General features: G+C 50.1%; 1 protein-coding gene across 3 annotated transcripts in view; it reads left to right on the top strand.

Annotated features, from left to right (window-relative positions):
• Positions 1-19,935, top strand: part of LOC122377923 (regulator of G-protein signaling 8-like) — a 38,737-nt gene extending 18,802 nt beyond the window's left edge. Inside the window, exons 1-4 of one of the 3 annotated variants that reach the window (XM_043358533.1) lie at positions 959-1,092; positions 17,304-17,437; positions 18,007-18,170; positions 18,823-19,935. In XM_043358533.1, the coding sequence (XP_043214468.1) occupies positions 1,046-1,092; positions 17,304-17,437; positions 18,007-18,170; positions 18,823-19,014 (537 nt within the window). In that variant the 5' untranslated portion in view covers positions 959-1,045 and the 3' untranslated portion in view covers positions 19,015-19,935. Of the gene's footprint in view, positions 1-958; positions 1,093-8,848; positions 9,029-17,303; positions 17,438-18,006; positions 18,171-18,822 lie in introns of those variants that run through there. The other 2 variants (XM_043358532.1, XM_043358531.1) reach the window with 2 other exon arrangements.
• Positions 19,936-25,421: the final 5,486 nt, after the last annotated feature.

Below are 25,421 nucleotides of genomic sequence, written 5' to 3' on the forward strand. Positions count from 1 at the left end.
AAGTCAATTTCCCACCGGACACCCGAATGTATAGGTAATTACTTATTTGACGATATCTAAAAGGTACGATCATTGCGTGTCTTTGCTTTTAAATTTGCTCTCTTGCATTATCTATGATAATGCGATAATACAAAATACCTATCCTTATGATCTCTTTTTTCTCGGACGACGTGCAATGGAAGTTATTTTACCAACAATGCATATAAGCACGGCTGACATTGATTACGCAAAGTTTTCGACATCTTAAGTGATACCTAATACATGTTATATTTAGCCTCTATGTGTTAGCTGACCTCTACAACAAAATCACGATATTTGTAAATGCTCAGTTTTTTCTTTATAGGCGTTCATACTCGTATAGCGTCATTATGCCTATTTATCGCTAAATGGCGTTCTCATATCGGCCGCCACTAGTCCAGCCGGATTTACATCAGCCGGCTCGTGCTCACCTGCCATTTCAAATGGCACAATCTACATAAATAAATCTGAATCGGTGATAAACCCAATGGGCAGCACCCCGCCGCGATCCGGGCTGTATTCCAAGCCGACCTTGCAGGCGGAAACGCCCTGTCGTCCGGCAGAGTGGTGCCACCGTTCCCAATTCACTTCCCTTTCATCGTGCTCCGTGTCGGCTCCCGTCGGGATCCCGTATAGCGCAGAGTGAGCCCTTTCGGTAGGTTTCCATTAACGTTCCCACGCAGTTCCTGGTGTGTGACGCTGACGGTCAAAGAGCCTCTCTCGGTCGACACGTGTGTCCGGCGCTGTGTCTATTTTCGGCCGGCCAGGAGCTGCATGGGGTGCCGTCCCATTAGCGCCGTCGATGCGCCGTGGACCCGCGGAGGGGAGGGGTGTTGGCCGGCCGGTCGGACCGCTCGGCGCCGCGCCGCCGCCGACGCAGCGCCGCGCGCCGCCTCAGGTGTGAGCCGGAGAAGCCGGCCGGACGGAATGCAATCAGTGGTGGACGCGCACGCGGCGGGGACGGACCGTGGACAGCTCCGGCAGCGAGCCGAGAGAGGCTGTGGTGAACGGTGACGAGAAGCTGGATATGTGGACACGGGTGCACAGCAAACTGGACGCGCTTCGACACCGCATGTAAGTTGGCGAGAGAGCCCCCTCAGGGTGCCGTCATACCTGCCGGGTGCTGTCGATGACGTGAGACGTGTCACTCCCGGCCTCTGACTGACGTCTGTAAGTGAGTGATGTGGCGGTGTGGTGACGTGAGTGTGACTGATGGTTGTGACGTCAAATGTGGGACATTTAAAAACACGCGAGGCAGGCTGCCTGACACATGCCAAATTTGGGTTGGTACTCTTTTACCATAAAAAGAGCACAGTCCTGTTCTTCTTCAGAGTGCAGGGATCAACTTATAAAATGTTAACCCATGCAATCCTTACAATAGACTGAATAACGGAGCGGACAGCTGAAATAGACTGTCCATCCATAACAAGTATGTTATATAAGCAAATGACTGGCCGTTTAGTAACAGTAAAGTACAGAAATACCGGGGCTGTGCGTCATTTCGCACATCGTTCCCCGCTCGCCGGTTTTACCGCGGCGCTGAAACGTCGACCACATATCCGCGTGCCTTGTTGGCTCATTCTGGCGTCTTTGTTACCCGACCGCTCCTTTGTTTTCTTCCGCGGAATCGGCCGTTTCCAGCTGTGGCTTTCACTAGCTATCATCGCAGCCAGCTATTTTGCTTTCGGTGAAGTCTCGCGGTGTTCCCAATGCGAGCAATCCGTCCGTGTTCCGTGTCGCGCCCGAGCGCGGCAGAAGATTATCCGTTCCGATGACGCGCATTCTCCACTGCGGATTGAAAAAAATGCGGCCAGTTGTGACGCACGGAAAGTGGGGTACATGGAGCTATTTTTCGAATCCTTCTAGGTGTTAACCCGCGACCTGGTGGGGGGGGGGGCTATTTTTTGCCCCCCCTCCAGACTTTTCGATATATCTTCAGAACCGCTGCGCTGATCGTCACCAAACTTTCAGTACCCTCCCGGACATCAATTTTACACATTGTGATAAAAAAAATTTCCAAAGGCTATGATAGGTTGGCCGGAAATGACGTCAGAGTGACGTCATGTTCTGCCGTTTTCGACCCAAAAAAGGGTTTCGCGGGAAGAGCTGTCAGGCCTATAGCTTTGCAAATACAGAAAAATGATAAAGACATAAAAGCTGTAGAATCGACAGGGCTACAAAACTGCTATCTCAGATTTTTGATTTTTTTTTATTTTGACCCCCAAAAATCAAAAAATAATTTTTTTAGATATAATAATAGAAAAATCCGAAAAGTTTTTTGAATTTCGCAAAAACCGGAATATATGTGATAGTCCTTACCGCCTTCCATCCACATACCAAATTTGAGATTGATACCTCTTTTTTTGGCGAAGTTATAGCGAAAAAACTGTTCAAAATTGATGACGTCAAATTTTCAAACTCAATTTTTAGCAATTCTAGACCCCGTGGCGCAAAACAAAGACCACCATTAGACTCCCCGTGACGAGCTGCATCGAATCAATACCCATTTTATGCAAAACTTTCAACTTTAAAATTTGACCTTTTTTGGCCTGACCTTGACCTGACCTTGACCTGAACTTCACCAGAAAGTGACCTAAGCCGTACCTGATAGTCTTATAACCAACACCATTGAGTTGGAAATGAAAAATTGGCCATAAAACATGCATCACACAACCCTAGTAAAGTTGGGCTCATGTGACCTGACCTGTGACCCTTGGTGACCTGACCTGTGACCTGACCTGGTATTGTCAGTGACTTCTAATAGCAACATATCTACTAGGCAACTGACGCCCTATCGCTGATTCTCGACAAAATGCGTTTTCCTCGGTGTTATAGCGCATTCCCTAGAAGACCCGTGAACGGTGAAACATTTCATCTTTGACCTGACCTGTGACGTCATCGGTGACCCCGAGGTCAATGAAATTTGGTTTCCTTAAACAAATTTGACAGGCCTTTCGAACGCCGTTTGAATTTTGTGGATCCGTCCAGTAGTTTCGGAGATATGAGGGGGGGCAAAAAATAGCCCCCCCCCCCACCAGGTCGCGTTATAAACAGACCCCACCAGGGCGCGGGTTAATGTGTGATCCCTGCTAATCCCACAGCACAACAATACTGACGCACGTGAAGTGGACAGGATAATCTTATACGGCGGAAGGCCGTGCAGAACCGCTACGACTGTATCGCGGAACGGGTGCGAACGGGTGCGGCCTTCTGACGTTCGCGGGAGGCGCTGCAGCTGTCAGTTTGTTGGAAATGGGGTGACAATCAGATATGGTCTGACAAGCGTCCAAAAACCTAAAGAAAGCTGTCCAACAGTTTTCAAACTAAAATGCTCTTAAATTTTCTATCTACAATATCTGCAAAACGTTCTATCAGTTATAAGGGAAGTACATAATTCCTACACATATAGCTGGCAAATGTTTGACGTAACATGTGTTACTCAAGCAAAGCACGAATTCTTAAAACCTGTTTTTGTCCGATCCACCGGGCTTGGTTAAATCCAGCGGAATCATCGAACAACAAAGCTCTGGAGATGTGCTATTTAAAGTCCGGATCAGACGCCTCCGAATGATCTGAGATCTCCTCTCTCAACAATGTCTCCCGGTATGTACATATTTGCACAGCTCGAGTCCGTAAGTTTCTTACGCCGAAGAGCTCACACGACAGCGTTTGAATTTCGCTAAGCAGTTTCGCTGGAATGATGACGATGGCAACATTGATGTAATGTCAGTAGAGATGTTTGCCAATGACGTCAAATTGACGGAACAGGTTCCGGGCTTAGCAGGAGGTTTGGATATTACATCCGGCTGCGAGGGAGTTGTGCCACGGCAGTGCCACGCATGACGACGCGCAACTCGATCAATATTGTCAGTGGCTCTTCAAAAGCCATTACGAAGATTTAGCAATTCGTCATCAGAACGACGAGAACGTATACCTTTCCGGCGTATTAGTGAGCTTATATTTGTCATCTGTCCCGGGTAAGCGGTCATTCTTTTTTGGAACCACATAATGACCACTTGAAAGCGAACATTTAAAGTGCCCACTCATCGGAATGCTTCATCTCCGGTCTTACCCACGCCGCGACCATCGCGGCCATTGAACGGATAATCCGCCTTGTCGCCATTGTCACACAGGTAGGGGAGAGTGGGGTAATTTGGCCGGTGGTGTAAATTGGCCGCCCCCACCTGTACGAAAGCTGATAAAAGTGAATGAAATAACTTTGGTCTCTATTCATTTGTCATCGGCAGAACTAACTCGAGGACAAATGTCAAAACTTACCCCCTCTTAGTTTTATTCAAAATTAATAAAACGTGAATTTCGTTAGAAAATGGTAACTTTTACTTCCGTTTAAAAATTTGTATAGCATGTAGTATTTGGGCTTTAAACGAATTCCAACATTATAGCGCCATTCTTGAGGGTGTTCAGAGGTTCCAAGAACAATTTCATGTAGTTCTGTACAGCCATGACAACTTTATAGACAAAAATTTTCAGAATGGCAATGTGGGGTTATTTGGCCGGGTCTAGCGGGGCAACTTGGCCGGTGCGCTCAGAGTCACTATGCTGGGACGGCCGTGTTGTCATGGTCAATTATACCATAAAGGACATGATTCATGACCAACTTTGACTACCTTGATGCCATATTTCCTATTGGACAGCTGTAAGGGCATGTGACGTCATCAAAGGTTACCTAACGCTTTTTTGCTAATAAATACTTACAGAAAAAAGATACAGCCGCGCAAATGGTCTCATTGTGCTCAGCTCGTCAAGGTGCATTGAATGATATACATGATATACATGATGACATGATGACTCACGTAACCTTGAGGTCAAGCGACCTGAGGTAACGTGACCTGAAGCCAACCTTTGACCTTGACCTCTCGAGGTAAACACATACATGTTTCGATGCGGAATGACGAGAGAATTACGATGGTACTTTTAGTTTTGGCCTAGCTTGGTTACTTCAAAAATTATTCGTAAAAAACTGTCATCCCATCTAGAGCCGCTATTTTGACTAGTTTCGACCCCTGTGACGGCTGAGTCAACCTCCAAAATGCTTCAAATGCGTCGTAGGACAAGCGTCATTGATGAATGTGAAACTGACTCGCCTATAACAAAAATCATGGCCTCAAATTAACACCGGCCAAATTGCCCCACACCCCCGGCCAAATAACCCTGCTAGTGGGGCAATTTGGCCGCTTTGCAGACCTTTGTAATACGTCACAATTTTAATATAAGTTGTTACTCTATCATTCCAAGTTTACTGTCCAGTAAAGTAAAATGTATGCCACACTTGTCAGCGTTGAGAAAATGCAGAAATGTGTTGTCATTTTTTAGTTACATCGTTTTCTAAAAAAAAGCGGCCAAATTACCCCACTCTCCCCTACACGTGATGACAACATCCGCGAACTGACGCAGCCATTTCCGTTCCGTCTCTGACATCTTATCCACTCTCTGACGGTACAAGCACCTACCACTTCCTCCGGAAACCTCGCGCCGGCGCCGCTGCCGGAACCCGTTACCTCGTGTGAATAACCGACCGCGCCGGTGACTCGGCGCCGGGCCCCTCTCCGAGCTGTGTCCGCGCGCGGGACAGAACGGTCTGCAATTGGCCTTGGTGGCTCGCCCTAGTCCAGATGTGGGACGGGCAATTGATTCACCTGCAGAGGATGCAGACAGGAGAGCAATGAGGGCTGCCATGAGTGCTGGAACTGCAAATCGGGGCATTGCATTGGACGGCTCAGAACTGAACTCAGCCATTGACGAGCGCAGTTGCGTAAGATCGGCCTCTTATGGTGGGTTGTCTTGGTCACTGGCAGGTGTTCAAACCACATCCAATTGAAGAGAGGCTTGAATGAGGGTCGAGGTGATATGAGCGAACAAAGTGATGACTAATGCGACGTTTACATGAAGTCTCATTCAACACATATTTGTCTGATTTGTCCATCGGGCTTCCCTCCTCTCTCTCGGCTTTGACATCCACCAGCCTATATCACGGAGCCGTTTGACCTACTTTGAGCGGTTGCTCACCACCGACATGCGGATACGAATGTAGGCCACGTTGACAACAGTGGACTGTCCAAACAAAGCTCACTTCCTCCGCGGAGTCTCGTTCCAGGAGAGTGCAATGTCGCGGAACCCCGAACTCCACCGGATGCAGTACAATCGCCACTGTCCTTTCCAGTCTAACAGTTTCATATAACTGTCGACTGTTCTCGCGAAGTTGATGAACAGTTACTATGTCCCGCATTTGAAGGTCAATGCTGCACGTCAGGCAATAAATGTGCGGGACTGGTCGGGTATTTGCTCGGCCGCTGTCTTTCCTGTTATTTCGTAACTGCGGGGCTGTCTTCGCCTGTGTCTCGGCCGCGTGGGAACGGCTGCAGTTGGTGACCACTGCGGTGGTCGGCTGATGGCTCTGCAGCGGTCCGTGGGTGGCTACTGACAGGGCCACAGACCCGTCAGCCGAGACTTCAATCTGCTGGGATCAATCTGCAAAGATGAGACCAGACAAGCTGACGGGTCCAGACAGTCTGACGGGACCAGTCCAATCCACCGGGAATACAGTCTGATGGGACCAATCTGCAGAGACGGGACCAAGCTACCATGACGAGACCAGCTTACCAGGACAAGACCAGTCTGCCAAGACGAGACCAAACAGTCTGCCGGGACCAGTCTCTGAAGACCAGTCTGGCGGGACCAGTCTGTCATGACGAAGCCAGGCTGCCGAGTGGCGTGCCGGACAAGGAGCTGCTCTGACCGCACGGAAATGCTCCACATTAGACACGGGGCCGGGATCCGCGTCACCGGCCGGACGACATGATGCTGCTCGCTTCTCACAACAGCTGCAGCGGTTTCCTCATGGAACACCTACCACTCATTCAACTTTCATCGAGGGGAAAGGGGCGCGGTCTATTGTAAGCGCCTGATTGCACGGTTTTCCCGTCACACTTAACTATAAAAAGGCCCTGTCACAGGTCCATCTGTCGAGTTGATTGCTTGTTCGAATGACGCAAATTGCAGTAATGACCGCTCCTCCCGTCGGACTAAATCGAATTTTTCGGCACGGCTTTCCTCTTTGTTGCTATTTATCCCTTTTGCGTAATTTATTTTCATTAATAAAGGCGACTTGGCCTTGTGGATTTTAATACATTCCTATTTTAAATCGTCAACTGTGAAATTCTAATATTCTCTAACACCTAGTAGTTTTCGACCTTGCCTTCACACGCTCTTATCCCGCCGGTAAATGCGCAAAGGTCACACGGTAAACATTTCACCTCGGTGCACTGCCGTGAGACTCAGGGTGTTGTCGTGAGGCGACACGATGAGAAACGGACTGTCTCCCTTGAACTCTGCACTTCTCGGCTAGCGATTAGATCACATTTTTTCGCTAACTTTTGCAAATAAACGGCAGCTGAGTAGCCATGGACATGACCAAGCGATTTGTGCACGATTGACTGATAGGCTTTGCGTTAGCGGTCATAAGAATAACTTTTTATATCGTGGCTATAAAGCGACAATGGTTATGTGTCAATCAAGTAAGAGTTGCCCATTAACGCTATTAAATCATTTTTGCAAGTGTCCTCGATTGCGAAAAGTGACCATGGAATGTATGTAATGAATGGGTAGGGTCCGAGACATCAGCCCTCCATTTCCGTTTGACATTGCGCGTCGGATGTTCGCCTTCGGGAGTGCACTATCAAGTGTCAACCAACGATGTCGATGGGGCAAGCCAGCGACTTTCCGAAGCCGCAGCGCTGATGCAATGCACATATTCTATCGAGCCGCCAACGCCCTTCCATTCACAGAAAACGTACCAATGTCGCAAGCCGCTGCCATTAACACGGAAGGAATTCTGCCACGGAAGAAACCCCACATATGAACTAGCCTTATTGGCGAGGCGGGGTACATGCATGCCTCTGAGATGGGATACGAACAGGCTGGACATTGGCCATTCAATAGTGCCAAAACCGGACCCATTCGCAATTATGGCAGCAGGTGCATTGCATGAAATGCCAAATCAATTGACCATGTGGATAGCCGGAGTCGGTCTGGCGCTTAGCTGCCTCTCCAGCGGGCAGCGGGTGTGACACGGTCCATTATTACACCGTTCACGCAGTTAGCTTGTGTTCAGGTAACGGCGTTAGCACCGTTCACCGTTCCCGTTCCGTTCAATATTACACCGTTCACGCAGCCAGGCCGTGTTCAGGTGATAACGGTAGCCCTATCCAGCTCCGGGAGCATCGCGGTTCACGTGAACACTGATCACGCGAGTGGCACGCATGTCCTGGTCAAACAGAAGCACCGCGCTGCGCGTGTTGCAAGTCTGCACCTATTTCCAGCTGTATAGCCCTCGTTGATTGCCTTTCACGGGTGTAATTGTCATTCCCACGTATCCGGCGCCATCTCTGTGGCCGAGTTCATCTCTGCGCGCCGTTAGAGTCGCACCAAGCCCTACTGCGATATCGAGTACCAGGTAACCGGCGTCCCTGCAACTGGCCCGCTATCTGGGCGCCGTCCTCCGTTAGTCGCGCCCCTCGCCAGGTATTTGACGAGCACCGCTCTCGGCACCGCTCTCCCAGCGCCCACCGCTGCAACAGATCGGACCGCCGAGATGGCCCAAAACAGGCCCGTCTGCCGCGCCGGTCCAGTTCTGCACGGCCCGCGCTGCGGCTGCGGCTCCGTCCTCGGAAGCGGCTGGCGGGGCGGCGCGTGTGACATCACAGATAGCCGACCGGTCGGCCCCTCCTCCGCCCCCCCCCCCACCCCCCCCCCCGGCCGGCCGGCCGACCGGTCGGCGAGCCCGCCGCTCGAGCCGCCGCTGGCCGCAGTCTGAGTCGAGAGCGCGGGCAGTGCGGGCGTGCGCGATCTTGGGCCGAAGGAGTCCAGTCGAGAACAAGAGCTCCAAGACGGCGGCGGTACAGTGCCCAGCGGGAGTGATGGGGAAGGCGGCTGTGTCTCACATCCACTTCGCCTCCGGATACCACGTGCCAGCCTGGCTGATGAGCGCACCGTGAGTAAATTGGGACCCCGGCGGGTCGGGAGGGGGCGGCCTGGTCTGACTCAGTCTGGCGGAGACGGCTCGGCGCCAGTCCGGTCGTCGGGAGCCCGGCCGTCTCCGTGGACTGGGTCGGGTCTCTATGGATGCGGAGCTGGCCTTGGCTCCGTGTCGGCCGTATAGGTGACTGATGGTCTCGGAGTGCAGCGTGGGCCGCGGTGGGTGGAACGTGATGGACGGGACTCTGACTCCGCTCCGACACCGGTGTGTCGGGAACTGATGGCCGGTCGAAGTAATATCAGTACGGCCCACGACCGTCGATGTGCACTTACGGCCGCATACATACTCCCCGGCAGGAAATGATTGTCGACTGACTATTTTGGGTGGTAAATGCAAGGCTGAGTCGCTCGTGCATGCTGTGAATGATAGTGCTGTTGCCTTGGGAATTACGCTGTGATGTGAAATGTTTTCCTGGTGGTATCAGTATGGGAAACGATGCTGTGAAGGTGCTGGGGCATTCCACGATAGATCGACCAAAAAAGAATAAAATTTACACCCTCATATTTCATTTTTTGCTTAAAATTGGTCTGATGGGTTGTGATGGGCGGGGAACCCAGCTGTGGCAAGGATTTTTTTCTTCGAACAACGGTTTCCGAGATATAGCCTCGGGCAGTTCCTGGAGGTCACGCTGCAACCCTATGTTTGGCGGCTTATAACTCAGAAACTATTGGTTTTCTATGGTAAAAACTTTATATGGTTCAACTCGCAATCAACCAACAAACGTTTTGGCTATCTCAAATTTTCGATTTTTGAAAATTTTGATCACGTGACATCTTGACCTTTTTTTCGAAGAGTGACCTTGATATTTTCCCAACTGAAAGTCGCAATTTTGTCTGATGACGATTAAAGCCTTATCAATTGTCATTCATATGCGATAATAAAAAAAGTGGCTTTCGGCCTGCGTTGACCTCAGGTCAGGTCATTTTTATGACCTTTCCATTATTACGAGCGGGAGCGACAGCGAGATTTCGAGAACAAAGCAAGATAGCGACAAGTGGTAAACGGCACAGGGTACACATGGATAAGGTCTACAATTTTTACTCAGGTCATTTTCAGGTCAGGTCAAAGATGACGTCACAGGGGTAAAAAGAAAGTCTAAATGGCGGCACTACCTATATATGAAGTTTTTCTCGAATTACTTTCAAAGTATCCCAGCTAGGAACAAACTAATAGCACCATCGTGATCCTCTCGTCGATCCGCATCGAAACATATGTATGTTGACCTCGAAAGGTCAAGGTCAAAAGTTGACCTTAAGTCACGTTACCTTAAGGTCATCATATATCATTCGATGGGCCTTGACGAGCTGAACACAATGAGCCTATCCGCGCGGCTGTATCTCAAACCTGTAAGGAGTTATTAGCAAAAAACATTTGGTGACCTTTAATGACGTCACATGACCCAAGAGCAACGTCACAGTTGACCAAGAGCAAAAAAGGTCTCAAGGTAGTCAAAGTTAGTCGTATATGAAGCCACCCATGGTATATTAGGCAATTCCGACGCGTTTTAGTGTAAAAATAAGGGAGCTGATTTTTCCCCAATTGACTTATAATGGGGTGGTCAAGAAATTGACCTGACCTTAGGTCATCGGTATTGAAATTCAAAACGAACTAGCGCTAGGCGAAAGCAAACGCATTGGTGCCTATTCTACGTCTCTTTCTTTATTAGATCAAAAGGTACAGCCAAAAACGGAAAATTATTGTGTGTTCAACGCGTGACCTCGGATGACCTTTCAGCGGGTCACTGATACAAAGCTGCACCAGTGCCATCAATAATGGCCTACTGTTAACGCCAGACCCCTTGAGACCCTAATTTTTCGCGATTACTTTTAAATGCGTGAAGGAATTTCAACCAAGCTCAGGACATGGCCGTTTCAAGACAGGCCGAAACTTTTACAATTTAGATATTTTATCGCCATTTCAATATTTCAGGCACTTGTCATTGACTCGTAATGTTAAATTTCGAGCAAGATTTTCATCCGGTGTGTAGAGGCTATCACCAGTCAGTCTGTGATACGTTATGACGTCACAGCTAAGCCCCGCCTCTGTGGTCTTGGCCTGCGGCGGTTTCGGGCCGGCGCGCGGTCACTCTCGCTGTGGCGGGGAGCGGGGACGGGCGACGGTCGAGCGGTGCCGAAAGCCGGCGGAGTTGTGCGTAGCGTCTTGGCTGACAGTGCCCAGAGAGCGACATGATGACTAAGGAGTCATAAATGCTCAATGCGCATTGCTTCTACAATGCTGATATGTTCGCTGATATATTTTTTTTTTATAAGCTGCATATGACGGGCAGATGGCATATAACTGACATAAGGTTAGGAAATATTCACCTGTATTTAAAGCCTATGGCGTTGCAGATAATGCGATAATGGGATGTCGGATGTCACCAAGTAGCTGCCGATTTGTCATTGACATCGCTATGCAACCATCGAACAACGCAATAATAAGTTAATTGCCTGAGCTTCACATCATACGGCTCGCTCGTATTTCACACAGATACCCTACATCAAAAATCGTATTTGTTAGGAATCGTTAACGTTTGTTCGAAGCACGACTGAGTAGTAGGTTGAGGAGTGATGGTCCTCTTGGTCCTATATACAAGAGTCAACAAGAGCCTAACATTTACTTGACCGTCTGCTGCAATTGACTCATAGCACGTGAAGCGTCAGCGAAATTCATAGTCCTTCACAGATGGCAGGGGTGTCGTTTGTACAGAGGTCGCTGATGGGCACGGGTCAATGCCGCAGTCGTGGGCGGAGCCTAATGTCATATGACGTAGAAAGCCTCTATCCAGGATGGAAAAACAGTTAACATTACGAGTCAATGACAAGTGCCTGAAATATTGAAATGGCGATAAAATATCTAAATTGTAAAAGTTTCGGCCTGTCTTGAAACGGCCATGTCCTGAGCTTGGTTGAAATTCCTTCACGCATTTAAAAGTAATCGCGAAAAATTAGGGTCTCAAGGGGTCTGGCGTTAAAGGGACCCTCCCACCTTCAAAAAAGTTTATGAATTGGCATGAAAGTGATGTCGCTCGGTTCAGAAAGAGCGAAAACGAATATCTACCAAATTTCATCGAAAAATATTCACCGGTTTTCAAGATATTAGACTTTTACTTTTGTTTACTTTTTGGGATCTCCGCTGTTCCTAGCGACTTTATTTAAAAGTGCGGCATTTGTTGCGCGCAACGAAGCATATACCACCGCGTGCTACAAAACGTTTTAGTCAAACATTTAACGGACGTTCGAAAGCCTGCTGACGTCATCAGATTCCCGTAATGGTTAAAGTGACCATCCCACCTTAACATTAGTTTTGAGTTGAGATAGCCAAATTGGTGGCCATGGCCTGAAAATACCGGTTTGGGCACTCACAACATCGAAAAATGCTTTAATTCGGAGATATGAAATTTCAAACTTGCAGTTTTCGGATTCTAAGGGGCTAATGCATTGGTATGCCCCCTTAGAATTTGTGACGTCAGTGGGGATCTAATGATTTTTAAATCTTTTACTAAAACGTTTGGTAGCACGCGGTGGTATATGCTGCTTTGCGCGCAACAAATGCCGCACTTTCAGATAAAGTCGCTAGGAACAGCGGAGCTCCCAAAAAGTAAACAAAAGTAAAAGTCTAATATCTTGAAAACCGGTGAATATTTTTCGATGAAATTTGGTAGATATTGGTTTTTGCTGTTTCTGAACCGAGCGACATCACTTTCATGCCAATTCATTAACTTTTTTGAAGGTGGGAGGGTCCCTTTAAGAGATAGGGACCACGCTGGTCCCACCCTGCAAGTAAAGGGAAGAAATTTCTTGAACACCATAAAGCTGCGGGGGTTGCGACCAGGATAAATGGTGGTTTCTGAGCCTGGCCGTAAACTTGGCTATCTCAACTCAAAACTAATGTTAAGGTGGGAGGGTCCCTTTAACAGTAACTCAACATGATTCAAAAGTATTTGAACCGGTCAGATGCGTTTGAACCGGTCAGATTCGGTGCTAGCCGATATTTCTGCCATTGACTTAAAGGACAGGTCACAAAAATGACCTGATCTCAGGTCAATGCAGGCCGAAAGCCACTTTTTTATTGTCGCATATGAATGACAATTGATAAGGCTTTAATCGTCATCAGACAAAATTGCGACTTTCAGTTGGGAAAATATCAAGGTCACTCTTCGAAAAAAGTCAAGATGTCACGTGATCAAAATTTTCAAAAATCGAAAATCCGAGATAGCCAAAACGTTTATTGGTTGTTTGCGAGTTGAACCATATAAAGTTTTTACCATAGAAAACCAATAGTTTCTGAGTTATAAGCCGCCAAACAAAGGGTTGCAGCGTGACCTCCAGGAATTGCCTGAGGCTATATCTCGGAAACCGTTGTTCGAAGAAAAAAATCCTTGGCTCAGCTGGCTTCCCCGCCCATCACAACCCATTAGACCAATTTTAAGCAAAAAATAAAATATGAGGGTGTACGGCTTTGGTCGATCTATCGTGGAATGCCCCTGCTGTTACGCGCCGTAGCGTATATGCAAATGTGCTGTGAATCCCTCGCCCGGACTTCTTATCATGCGCATGATTTTATTACAATTTTTATTTTGCGTCTTACAAGTTAAAGTGCAGGTGACACATTTAGCCTATCTTTTAGTCCATTGCACATCGAAGCTTCCCTTGTAAACTTATGTTATGCCGGCCTCATTGCTTATTTAGTTTACCTTAATGCCTTTCATTTGATACTGTTCATGTGCCTTTTAACGTCTTTTCGTTTATCATGTACTCGCTGCGCCCACTCTTTCCAAACAGAAAAATTTAAAACGTAAACATTACTTAACAGTCTCAAACGTTTCGGTGTGAACTGTGCGAAAGAACTCCCCCCACTCCAAGCTTCAGTATCCGGTTATTGCTTCACTTCCGTTCCGGTTACACACTTTCTCTCAATACGATCACGAAAGCTCAGATTCCTTAGTAAGTGCTGATAAGTTACATACCTTATCTGATTTGTAACGCCCGATTACCAGCGAGACCTAGTCATACGGACTTCTCCCCTCCCGCCCCTCCCTACCCGTGGGCGCACGAGTGACCTCACTGGGGTAATCGGGGACACTTGATCGCGAACTGATGACGTTGAAGTGCTCTCCACTTCAATATGGAGCTATCTGTTCGGAAATCCTCAAACATTACGGCAAAACCACAGGCAAAGCCATCCATGTCAAGTGCTTTCAAGCACATCGAATCGTCATATATGGAGACACTTATATGAGGAAACGGTGCGTGGATATTCCCCAGTGCACGGGTGCGGGGTGACATTAATTAACATGTAGAGAAAGTACTACTGACGTCATTAACTAGAGCATGACGCATGTTTCCCCAATTCAATAATGACAGGGCATCGCTTTGTTCACTGTCAATATCATACTAACGGCGATCTCATTAGCTGTAGCGGCGATGTTTGCTGATTATATACGAGGCTCTGATGACCAATAAAGCCAATCGGAAACAAGCCGGCTGGGATCTTCTCGGACTTTCCGTCCCGTCGCGTCTGCCCTGTGGGCCGGCCGGCGGGTGCGTCAACAGTCTGCGGCGCCGGCCGGATTCTGTTCCTCGTACTGGTGCAGCTCGTGCGTCAGTCGCGGTTTCCTCTGGTGTCGCCGGTCCGGATGGGGTCAGCCGCCGCGGAGGATATGAGAAGACGGTACGGACTACGGAGGATGTGGGAAGTCGCCGCCAAGGCGCGCACGTCCTCTCCGGCTGTTGCACGCTAGTAGACCGTGCTTCCTGCCCGAGCATCCGGTGATCCCGGACCTGGGAGCGCGTGGCGCGAGGCGGCGTCCGGTGCCCCGACCTTGACCTGACCTGGCCCCCTCAGGTCGGGCGGCGAGCATGTCCAACACTGACCTCGGACGTCGAGGAGCGCCACTGCCGCCCATTCAGTCCCACGCAGGGATTTCCTAGCGACATCCGGTCATTACGATTTGTAATCAGCCCGGCGGGGGCGGAGATCCCACATGTGGGCGACCGCGTGCATTACGCACTGAGCCCCGAGGGCGAACGGCGCAGTTCGCCACGCGCGTCATACGCCTAAGCACCTCAGGGTGATTAACATACAGACATCCGGTCCGGTAGAACTCGGGACTAATTCGCGCGCGCGTTCTACGCAACAATTTTTAGGTGTCTGACACAGTTTAATCACACTTTCCTGGTAAATTTGGCTGGGTATGTGTCACCCAGAAGCGTGACTGTGCCATGTTACAATCATCTTCCCGTCAACTGTCCCACACCTGGCACGCCAGCGCGATGCAGTACCTATGTGCAAGGCTGAAACCTTTCCGCGGTGGGTTTCCCTTTCAATAAGCCCCCGGTGTTCCTCGTTTTCTGTATGCGTCACCTGCCCTTTGGCAGCCGGTACTAGCTGGTGCCTACCGCGGTGACATTAAATGACATTCGTGACACTCTGTGCCACTGTGTGTCGGAAAGAGGGGGCGAACGAGGGGGAGGGGGCGACACGCACTCCCCCCTCTGCTATATCCGGGAGGGAGAGGAAGGGAGACGGTCGCCGGCTGTCGTAGCGGACCAGACGCGCTGCCGCCGACCAATAACACCTGACGTAATCAGGCGGCCGTGGTAGACGGCAGCCCGCAAAGCGCCCGTGCAGTGCCGCGGGCCGGCCGGAGCAGCTGGTACGGGGAGTCTGTGATTATGTGGGGTTCCGGAAAACGGCCGTCAGATGGGCTCCGGTCCACCGCGCTGCCGCTGTCCTCCCGGACACAGTCAGAGGGCAGGGCTTCTTCATTAGCGCTATTGGATCCCGCTGTACCACATCTGTACACATTAGGCTGCCGCCCAATATCCTTTGCCGACACCGGTAGGTACTGAAAATTCGGAAATATGTAGACGACTCGACCTCTTTGAGAAGTGCACTCCGTAACTCGAGATGATAAAAGGTTAGTTCAAGCACGCAACGCTCCTCATTAGCTTTGCCGAGGAACGCTAAGTCCTCGTGATGATCGTTAATATAGTTTAATTATACCGTCCCACTGCACGAGAACTATCAACTGGATCGGTAACGTGCTCTATCATCGAAACTTGGCAAGTCTTTCAAACGATCACATCATTTATCATGCACGATGCTGGCGGCCCAGTGCCTCTGATCACTGTTCACAGCACGATTTCAATTACCCCCACTAACGCTTATCACTGGCATTTGGCTATGCACCTGGCTGGGCCGCGCGCCCTTGAATGGCAACGACTGCGATCGACCTCAGCCACGGTTTAGGCTGGTTTATGTGCCGACTTCTCACGAGTGGGCCGTACCCTCCATATATCGTCGCTGGGCAGCGGCAGCCTTGCACGTCGACGGGGCCGGCGAGCTCCGCCCGCTCCGCCCACGTCAGCAACCATTGCCAGCCGCCCTCGATTTTCTGTCAATGCGGCGTTGCAGCGCGCAGTGAAAGCCCATCGGCAGCGCCGGCAGCGGCACCCACAGCGCTGCGCCGTGCGATTCGGGTCGACCATTCGGCGCCGTTCTCACAGGATTGCCACCTGTGTCGCGTTAGCTCGGGCGGCGGAGCGGCACACGGCTCCGGTGGCGGCGGGGCGTGCCGGCGGCGCTCGGCAGGGAGCGGGGAGCGGTCGGCACCGCTCGGCTGGCAGAGCGCGGCCGTCACGCCGAGCCGACGCCGCCGGCAGCGCGCGATAGCGACACAGAGCTGGCTCGGAGGCCGCCGCGTGCGTCAGACGCTGGCCGACGCGGGTGGGGGTGGGTGGGCGCGGCCGGAGCTCAGTTGGAGGACGGCCGCGGCGAGCGCGCCCTCCTCCCCCGCCTGCTGCCCGGGAGACCAGCTGTGGTGCGCGCTGTTACTGGGGCGGAGGACTTTTTGTCGTGCTGTGCCAAATGCGGCGTGTGTCGAGTGATATCGATTTATTTAGTTTGTGCTCTCCCGTGTGGTGCCGTGCAGTGAACATTGGTGCTGTATCGTGTGTCGCGTTGTGCTGTGCCGCGCAAAACCCTCACCTCTTCGCCATTCTCTCCGTATCTCCTTCTCCTCTCCTCTCCTCTCTTCTCCTCTGCCTCTACCGATCTGGCACCGGTCTCTGCCCCGTCCTCCGCCTGTCCGTGTCAGCCCGTATCGGCGCCCTATCTGACCGTGCGCACCCCTCTGTCTCTGTCGTCCGCTCTATCTCACCGCGCGTGCCACTCTGTCTCTGTCTCCGTTCGCCCTATCTGACCGCACGCTTCTCTCCGTCCGCAGTGCGGTGCGACACTGCCGGCAGAGGCTGGGTTTTCTCCGGAGGCGCCGCAGTGATAACAGCATTTCGGTCCGGCCGGACCGGGCGCAGGCCCAGCAGTGGGCTGCCTCCTTCGTCAACCTGGTCAACTCTAAATGTGAGTACCGACCTCGACTTCAGCGGGATGACGAGCGATGGGTGGGGTTGGAATTCGGGGAGATAAAATCCTTGAGAGGGTAGATGTGGATTATAATACCGGAAGCCTCATTAGCATTCGGCGGATCGGTGGAGGGTGATGCCGGTCGGTCGAGAGCAAGGGCACGGTTTCCGGTGCAATGCCGACAGTGCCGACCGGTGAAATCTGTGCTGGTATCGGGCCGGGGTGGCCGGGAGCCTCTCAGTCATGCATACGTATCGGCCTTCTGTCGTACTGTACATACACACTGGCCCGTTCGGGGTGCGGCGCCGGTTCTCCGTAGCGGGCTCGGTTTCCAGCTAACTCGGGTTATCGCCCATCGTCTCTGCACGGCGCGGCCGCCGGCGGCAGTTCGACTGTCAATGGCGGCAGCGAATAGCAGGCAGCGCCGAGCGCTTCACGCCCTGCTGAAATGGGCATTTGACGTCATACCTGCCAGCCATAGCGGCCGCCGAACGTGAATGTGTTTGTCAATGTTGACAGAGCTGAATTTATGAGTATGTGAACTAACGTGCACGCCTCTCTTTCAGATGGGGTTGCCCTATTCAGAGCGTTCCTGTCACAGGAGTTTGCCGATGAAAATCTCGAGTTCTGGTTGGCCGTCGAGGACTTCAAGAAGACCAGACACTCGAAGATGGCTGCCAAAGCTCTGCAGATCTACAATGAATTCCTCGTCACGCAAGCCCCCCGAGAGGTGAGAGCGCTTTGTCATGCCGCCCTCTGCCGCTGCGGTTCCTCCTAACAGACGCCCTCACAGTAGTTCCAAAGGGTACTGAGAACGGGGTGAACCGATTGTACGCCGGCAACATTAGTGGCCGTCCATTGTCATAAGCTGTCATGAATAGCCGCTGGTGGTCTCATGGGACCTTGTACGTACGTCTACCTGATGCAAGCGGCGCTGTAGTCAAGGATAACGTCATCATCAGAGCGATTCAGCTCCGACCGCCCGAGTCGGCCCCCGCCTCAATGGTATACCGGCGCGAATAAATCATCCAAATAAGGCGATACGCCCGGCGCGGCCCCGCGCGCCGGGCGCCTCTCTTCCGACTCGGGATCAGAGGCCAGACAGATGGGCCAAGTTTCGCCCGAATTCCTCGCACCTCCTCTCCCGAGCGATATCGCCCCAGCGAGCTCGATATCGCTGCGTTAGAGTGACAGTCATCGTCGAATTTCAGTCACGTAGCGGAGGGGAGAAATTCTGCGGAGGTGCTATTCACTGTCTGGTTCCGCATCCCGTTCTCAGATAATGTTCATAAGCTGCAGTGATAGCCGTTTGATGACGGTTATTACGCTCCCCCTCTAGTGCTGCCGACCTATCTAACACAGCCTTCCTCTGTCTCCCTCAGATAAACGTGGACTCTGCCACACGGACGGCGATCCAGAGCGGTCTGAGCGCGCCCGACGCTCACCTGTTCGACGCGGCGCAGCGGCGCGTGCAGCACCTGATGGAGAGCGACATCTTCCCCCGGTTCCTGCAGTCGCCCATGTACCAGGAGCTGCTGCGAGACGAACAGGGCAAGAGCCGGGCGCGCCGGTAGCCGGGGCCGCCGCACGGCGCCACTCGAGGCTGTGAGGGGCGGCCGAGCGCCGGCCGACCCCGACACGGGAGCACATATCACCAGCGCGGCGGGCCGGACGCGGCTGCACACAGAGCGACGATGGCGCCCCCGCGGTGGTTTCTCGGCGCGCCGCCAGGTGGCGCGCCGCTCGAGACCGCGCGGGCGCGCCTCCCATTCGCCGCCGCTCGGCGGCCTGTACAAAACGGAGGCTGTCCCCGGTGTCCGGGCGCCGAACTTCCAGGGGCGAGCGGCGCCTCGCGACCGACCACAGGGACCGCCACTGTATCATACTGGTGTGAGCACGTCGCGCTCTTCACACGCGTTTTAGCGAGTAGCTCGTGTAGTAATTTATTTCAGAGAATGTAGCATTTGTGATCAGACATGCATGTGTAATTCAGTGGTGTGCTTTGCTGTGTAGTGTCTCTGGACTTTGCTCTGACTGTCTTAGTCGATTTGTGATGGACTATATTATTTGAATTTTGTCGTCAAAGACAGAATGCCAGGATTTGCTTTTGGTGTGTGAGATAGCTAGTTCGGTGACACAGAGCTTTAGCCAGTGATCGTTCGGAGATTGGCCTCACCGCAGGCAACATGCCGACGAGCGAACAAGTGTTTATGTGTGAGTGTCGTGGTGGAACGCTTTACCCTTCTCTCTGTGAGGAAGCAGATGAGCACAGTAGATCTCGCCTGTGTGTATGTCTTCTGACGAATTTTGCTTCGCGGCTTTTCCCATTATCAGAATGAGAGCGAACAGTCAATGCGTGCGGGATTAGCGGCAGGTGTTGAGAGTTGAGACTGTTCATGTGTTTAGATAGTTCATAGACCCTGAATGCCCATTTTGTCGTGTTGAAATGTGTTGGATCTGATATTATGCGACCAAATACAGGCGAATTCAATTGTGCTCATAGTTTGATATTAAAGGGACCCTCCCACCTTCAAAAAAGTTTATGAATTGGCATGAAAGTGATGTCGCTCGGTTCAGAAAGAGCGAAAACGAATATCTACCAAATTTCACCGAAAAATATTCACCGGTTTTCAAGATATTAGACTTTTACTTTTGTTTACTTTTTGGGATCTCAGCTGTTCCTAGCGACTTTATTTGCAAACAATAGTTTGGCAGTTAAAAGTGCGGCACTTGTTGCGCGCAAAGCAGCATATACCACCGCGTGCTACAAAACGTTTTAGTCAAACATTTAAAAATCGTTAGATATCTGCGCTGACGTCACACATTCAGAGGGGTATTCCTATGCATTAGCCCCTCTGAATCAAAATGCTGCAATTTTGAAATTCAATATTTCCGATTTAAGGCATTTCTCGATGTTGTGAGTGCCGAAACCGGTAATTGTGAGCCAGGGACCCCATTTTGGCTATCTCAACTCAAATCTAATGTTAAGGTGGGAGGGTCCCTATAATCGCTTCGGCACCATTACCAAGGCCCCAACAGAGAACATGATGCGTACCTCATTGAAAATTAATGATCGAAGGATGCTTTGGATAAATGAAGTTGGTGAAGTAACGAGGGGTTCAGATGAATGAACGAGGCATTTCGATGAAAGGCAAAACAAAAGCGAATGCGGGAATCCGTGATGAGTTATCAAGAATAGTACCTAGGTAACTAGCACTGAACTGTAACTAGTTACGTGAACGCCCCAGAAACGTTTAGGGTAAGGTGCCTAATTAGCGACCCCCTTAATTTGAACCGTCATTGCTCACGCTCTATGGGTGCCACTGTATTACTGGCTTGATTTTCGGAGAGATCGTTCATTTTTCTATTAAAATCTAGTCATGTTCTCCCCCAATATCCACCAATTTCTTTGTAGTGAGCATTTTGGCAAACCATTGCAAAAAACGCTAATAGGGAACTCGTCCCGATTAGCGACCGGGGAGGGTCGCTAATAAGTCTATGGGTTTTCCCATATTAAAAATGGCAAAAAATGCGACGCCTGAAAAGATGAAATATGAACCCAAAAAGGTACCCTATACGCAAAGCACTCAATCACTCGAACAGGAACGTTTATCCAATACGTTTACGTAAGTAAAAACTGATCACGTGATGCACCAAAGACGAAAAGAAGGCGAAAACCCAAATTTTGCGGGCTACCTCGTATGATATTCGAGGCCCGCGCTGGATTCAGAAGCCCTGCATTCGGTGACGACATTTGGTATCCCCCGCCACACATCGCAAGCTTCAGCAACACGTCATTTTCATTTTTCTCTTTTCTCCTGTCTTTCCCTTTTTGAGCTATTTGCGACCATGTCGGGCGCAAATAGGAAATATGAGTTGCAACACATTTTTAACCACCATGCAGTGCACAGTTAAGCGATTCACTATGGAAAAACGGCAATCAATTGAAAAAGGATTGTCGATTCAGAATAAAAAAGGTGCATCACACTAATGTGCATCGCTTTTCATCAGAGAGGGCCCAAATACACACGTTTTGGATAAGAAACTCGTCATTTTTATTTTAACTCACTTGAAACGTCCCACCAGAAACACCGACAACCGGAAAATAATTTAGTTTGATAACCGAAATATGCCTCACCTTTTGACAATGTTTTTACCACGATTTCTCCTACCAGTTTTTCTGTATGGAGGTAGGTCGCAAATAGGAAAGGGTCGCTAATTAGGCACCTTACCCTACTTTCTCAGGGTAGAAACTATGTAGAAGAAGGTGAAATAAGAGCAAGTATGTATGTACCAATTTCAAAGTATTTCTAAGCAGCACGGTGACTATAAATAAGCAGTAGCAGAGCAGCTAAGTAGTAACCTGCTTAGCAGCAGAGTGCAGGCAATGTAGGCCCACCTTCAAAAAGAGTAGGTAGACCAGACAGTAGACAGTATTGCAAAGCTGCTTCAAAGTAAACAGATAAAATGCTACCTACGCCTCTGGGCGTTGCTGGGCTCTTTGGATGAACTTTTGTTGTCCCGTTGCGCGAAGTACCGAGGCGAACGTACTGCCAAGCTTACTGCCGTGAAGTATGGTTGGGTCGCCTGCTCTCGGTACCTCCGGTACTGCTTCGGTACTGCCGTACCGAGGCGACCGTACAGCCGTGAAGTTTTAGCCAACCAGGAAACAAAATAACCACGGTGACTATAAATAAAATAACGATCAATTTTTTTTTTGCTGCAGCATATTCAATATTTGCTATAAGAAACCTATGGCTTTTGCCTGTATTATTTACGTCTGTCAATTCAGCAGCAACGAATATCAGCCTCACAGCAGCATATTTCGGGATGTTTCAATTTGGCTCAAAATTGCTATATAGGGCCTCCTCGATGCGCTGATTCCGAAATCGGAATCAGCGCATCGAGGAGGCTCTGTAGTCTGTACACCGATTTTCAGCCAAATCGAAAGACCCCGCCGTTTCCCGTTAACATGTTAATTGGTCGTTAACTCGTTAACGGTGCAAAATACCACCCCAAAGAGGTACATTTTCGGAATCAGCGCATCGAGGAGGCGCTGGATACCGATTTTCAGCCAAATCGGAAGACCCCGCCGTTTCCCGTTAAAATGTTAATTGGCCGTTAACTCGTTAACGGTACAAAATACCACCCCAAAGAGGTACATTTTCGGAATCAGCGCATGGAGGAGGCCCTGGATATCGATTTTCAGCCAAATCGAAAGACCCCGCCGTTTCCCGTTAAAATGTTAATTGGTCGTACCTCGTTAACGGTACAAAATACCACCCCAAAGAGGTACATTTTCGGAATCAGCGCATCGAGGAGGCCCTGGATACCGATTTTCAGCCAAATCGAAAGACCCCGCCGTTTCCCGTTAAAATGTTAATTGGCCGTTAACTCGTTAACGGTACAAAATAACACCCCAAAGAGGTACATTTTCGGAATCAGCGCATGGAGGAGGCCCTGGATATCGATTTTCAGCCAAATCGAAAGACCCCGCCGTTTCCCGTTAAAATGTTAATTGGTCGTTAACTCGTTAACGGTACAAAATACCACCCCAAAGAGGTACATTTTCGGAATCAGCGCAGCGAGGAGGCCCTGTATACCGATTTTTTGCCAAATCGAAAGACCCCGCCGTTCCCCGTTAAAATGTTAATTGGCCGTGAACTCGTTAACGGTGCAAAATACCACCCCAAAGAGGTACATTTTCGGAATCAGCGCATCGAGGACCGAGGAGGCCCTGTATACCAATTTTTAGCCAAATCGAAAGACCCCGCCGTTTCCCGTTAAAATGTTAATATGCCGTTAACTCGTTAACGGTGCAAAATACCACCCCAAAGAGGTACATTTTCGGAATCAGCGCATCGAGGAGGCCCTGTATACCAATTTTCAGCCAAATCGAAAGACCCCGCCGTTTCCCGTTAAAATGTTAATACCCAGCTAACAGGAAACGTTACTACAACGTTGTCACAACGTGGTGTTTCGGTAAGTTGCGAAATTACGTTTTAATTACGTTGTAGCAACGTTCTGAACGTTGTGAAGCCATGGTTTGGTCCGAAAGTCGTGGTAAAACGTCGTGACAACGTTTTATTGGTACGTTGCAGCAACCGCGCACTTGCAGCATTATATTTTGATAATGCATGGTGGCATATATGGCCATATAATGCATTTCCTTTGACTTTCAATGCGCATATTCAGTTTTCATCGTTAAATTTGACATATTTTAACACTTGGACTGTTCACGTTGTCAGCTGGTGGTCGCCAACACGTTGTTAAAACGGTTTTTCACAACCTGGACATTATAGGTACTGAATAATTAGCGGTGTTTTTACAAGTAAATTATGATACCTTTCTCTCTCTATCTCTCTCTAATATATATATATATATATATATATATATATATATATATATATATATATATAACATGTGTAAATTGCAAAGCGTCATTGGCATGTTTTGCAACATCGCAGGCGGAGCTAGAGGCTTGCAACTATCCCTATGTAAACGCGGCTGTTATCCGCGGCTGCCAGCAAGCCACGCGGGCCGCCACTCAGGCGAACGGTGGCTCGCGCCCTGACCTCGCCTGAGGGGCCGTGACGTCAGTGTCACCGGCCGGCGTTCAGAGCCAGCCGGCCGAGCCGCAGTCTACGCGGCGCGAGCGAGCAGTGAGGGCCGGCGGCGGGCGCGGCTGAGATAGCTGGAAGATGAAAGATAGCGCAAGTTGTCTGCGTTTGATGCGATTGTTGCTTTGACTGGTAAGTCAAAGTACCATTTACGAGTAGCATTTGCAAGATTGCGCCTTGTAATATCGTGCGGTCTAGGCTATAGTTCATTGTAGCTCTAGCCTCTAAGGTGTTGACATGTTTGATCTAGCCTGTCGCACTGTTACGGAAAGTGGTGCAGGTATTTTTGTGATTTTTTCATGAATTGAATGTCTGATTTTCCCTCATGTCTTCCCGCAGACGTCCTGCAACTCGTCAGCGCGCCTTGTGGCAGGCGCCACCTACTGTCGGCAATGCGGTAGCGAAGTGGCTGTCCGGAAGCTGCGACCGGAACGGGGGGTGCGCAGACCGTCTAGTCAGGCACTGCCAGCTGCCTAGGGACATCGAGGCCGCAAATGAGCCGGTGCCTCGGTCCGCCGAGTGATCCTCCCAGCGAGGGTTAGTGAAGAAGTGAACTTCCACCAGTTCTGGCGTGCTAGCGGCTAGCGCCAGCGCCGGTAGAACCCAATTCCGTCCCACGCCCCCATGGGGGCGCCCCTGGGCCCCATGCCCCATCACTAGGGTGGCACTTAATTTCGACTTTTTTTATTTCGACCGGGACGGGTAGCCATATTGTTCTACCTCACGAAAAAATGATCTGTATGAAATTTTATCAAAAAATATTTATATTTAGAGGTAGCTCAATGGGGTCATACTTGGTACATATTGACAAAACGTATATTGTGAACGGGGATTCAGATGTGTGTCGCGCCTTTCCAAGCATTGTCACAGTTGAGCTGCAACACGTTTAAATGAATGATAGGTGCCTTCCTATTTGTTTCATAACCACAGTGTTTCTCACCGCAAACGCGCTGTGACGCAATGCGTGATTCAACCAATGGCCGTTAAGCGTAGTTAAGCTTATTTTGTTCGCTGACGGTAGCCCGCTGCCAGGCTTGCAGCTTCAGACCTTCTCTCGTATTGCGATGGTTGGGAAGGGTCACGAGACTGCTGGCACTTACCGGGGTTACATGAGCAAATAAATGCGTATCAGGAATGGTTTTTCTTCGCTGAGTATTGTGATCCGTTTGTAATACGCATTTACTCTGCTCATGTATCCCCGGTCACTGATGCGCAGGGGGACACTGCCAGTGTACGGCCACAGGACAGGTCTCCGTGTCTTCGTGATGTCAGGGAGAAGACGTGCACGTGAAAAAGATAAGCTGTGTTTTGCTAAGCCATTTTAGAACATTTTTCGCTAGCCAGGCTCAAATTGACAAGCC

The sequence above is a fragment of the Amphibalanus amphitrite genome, unplaced genomic scaffold (assembly GCF_019059575.1).
Source record: "Amphibalanus amphitrite isolate SeventyFive unplaced genomic scaffold, NRLGWU_Aamphi_draft 000052F_arrow, whole genome shotgun sequence".
NCBI classification, from domain to species: Eukaryota; Metazoa; Arthropoda; class Thecostraca; order Balanomorpha; family Balanidae; genus Amphibalanus; species Amphibalanus amphitrite.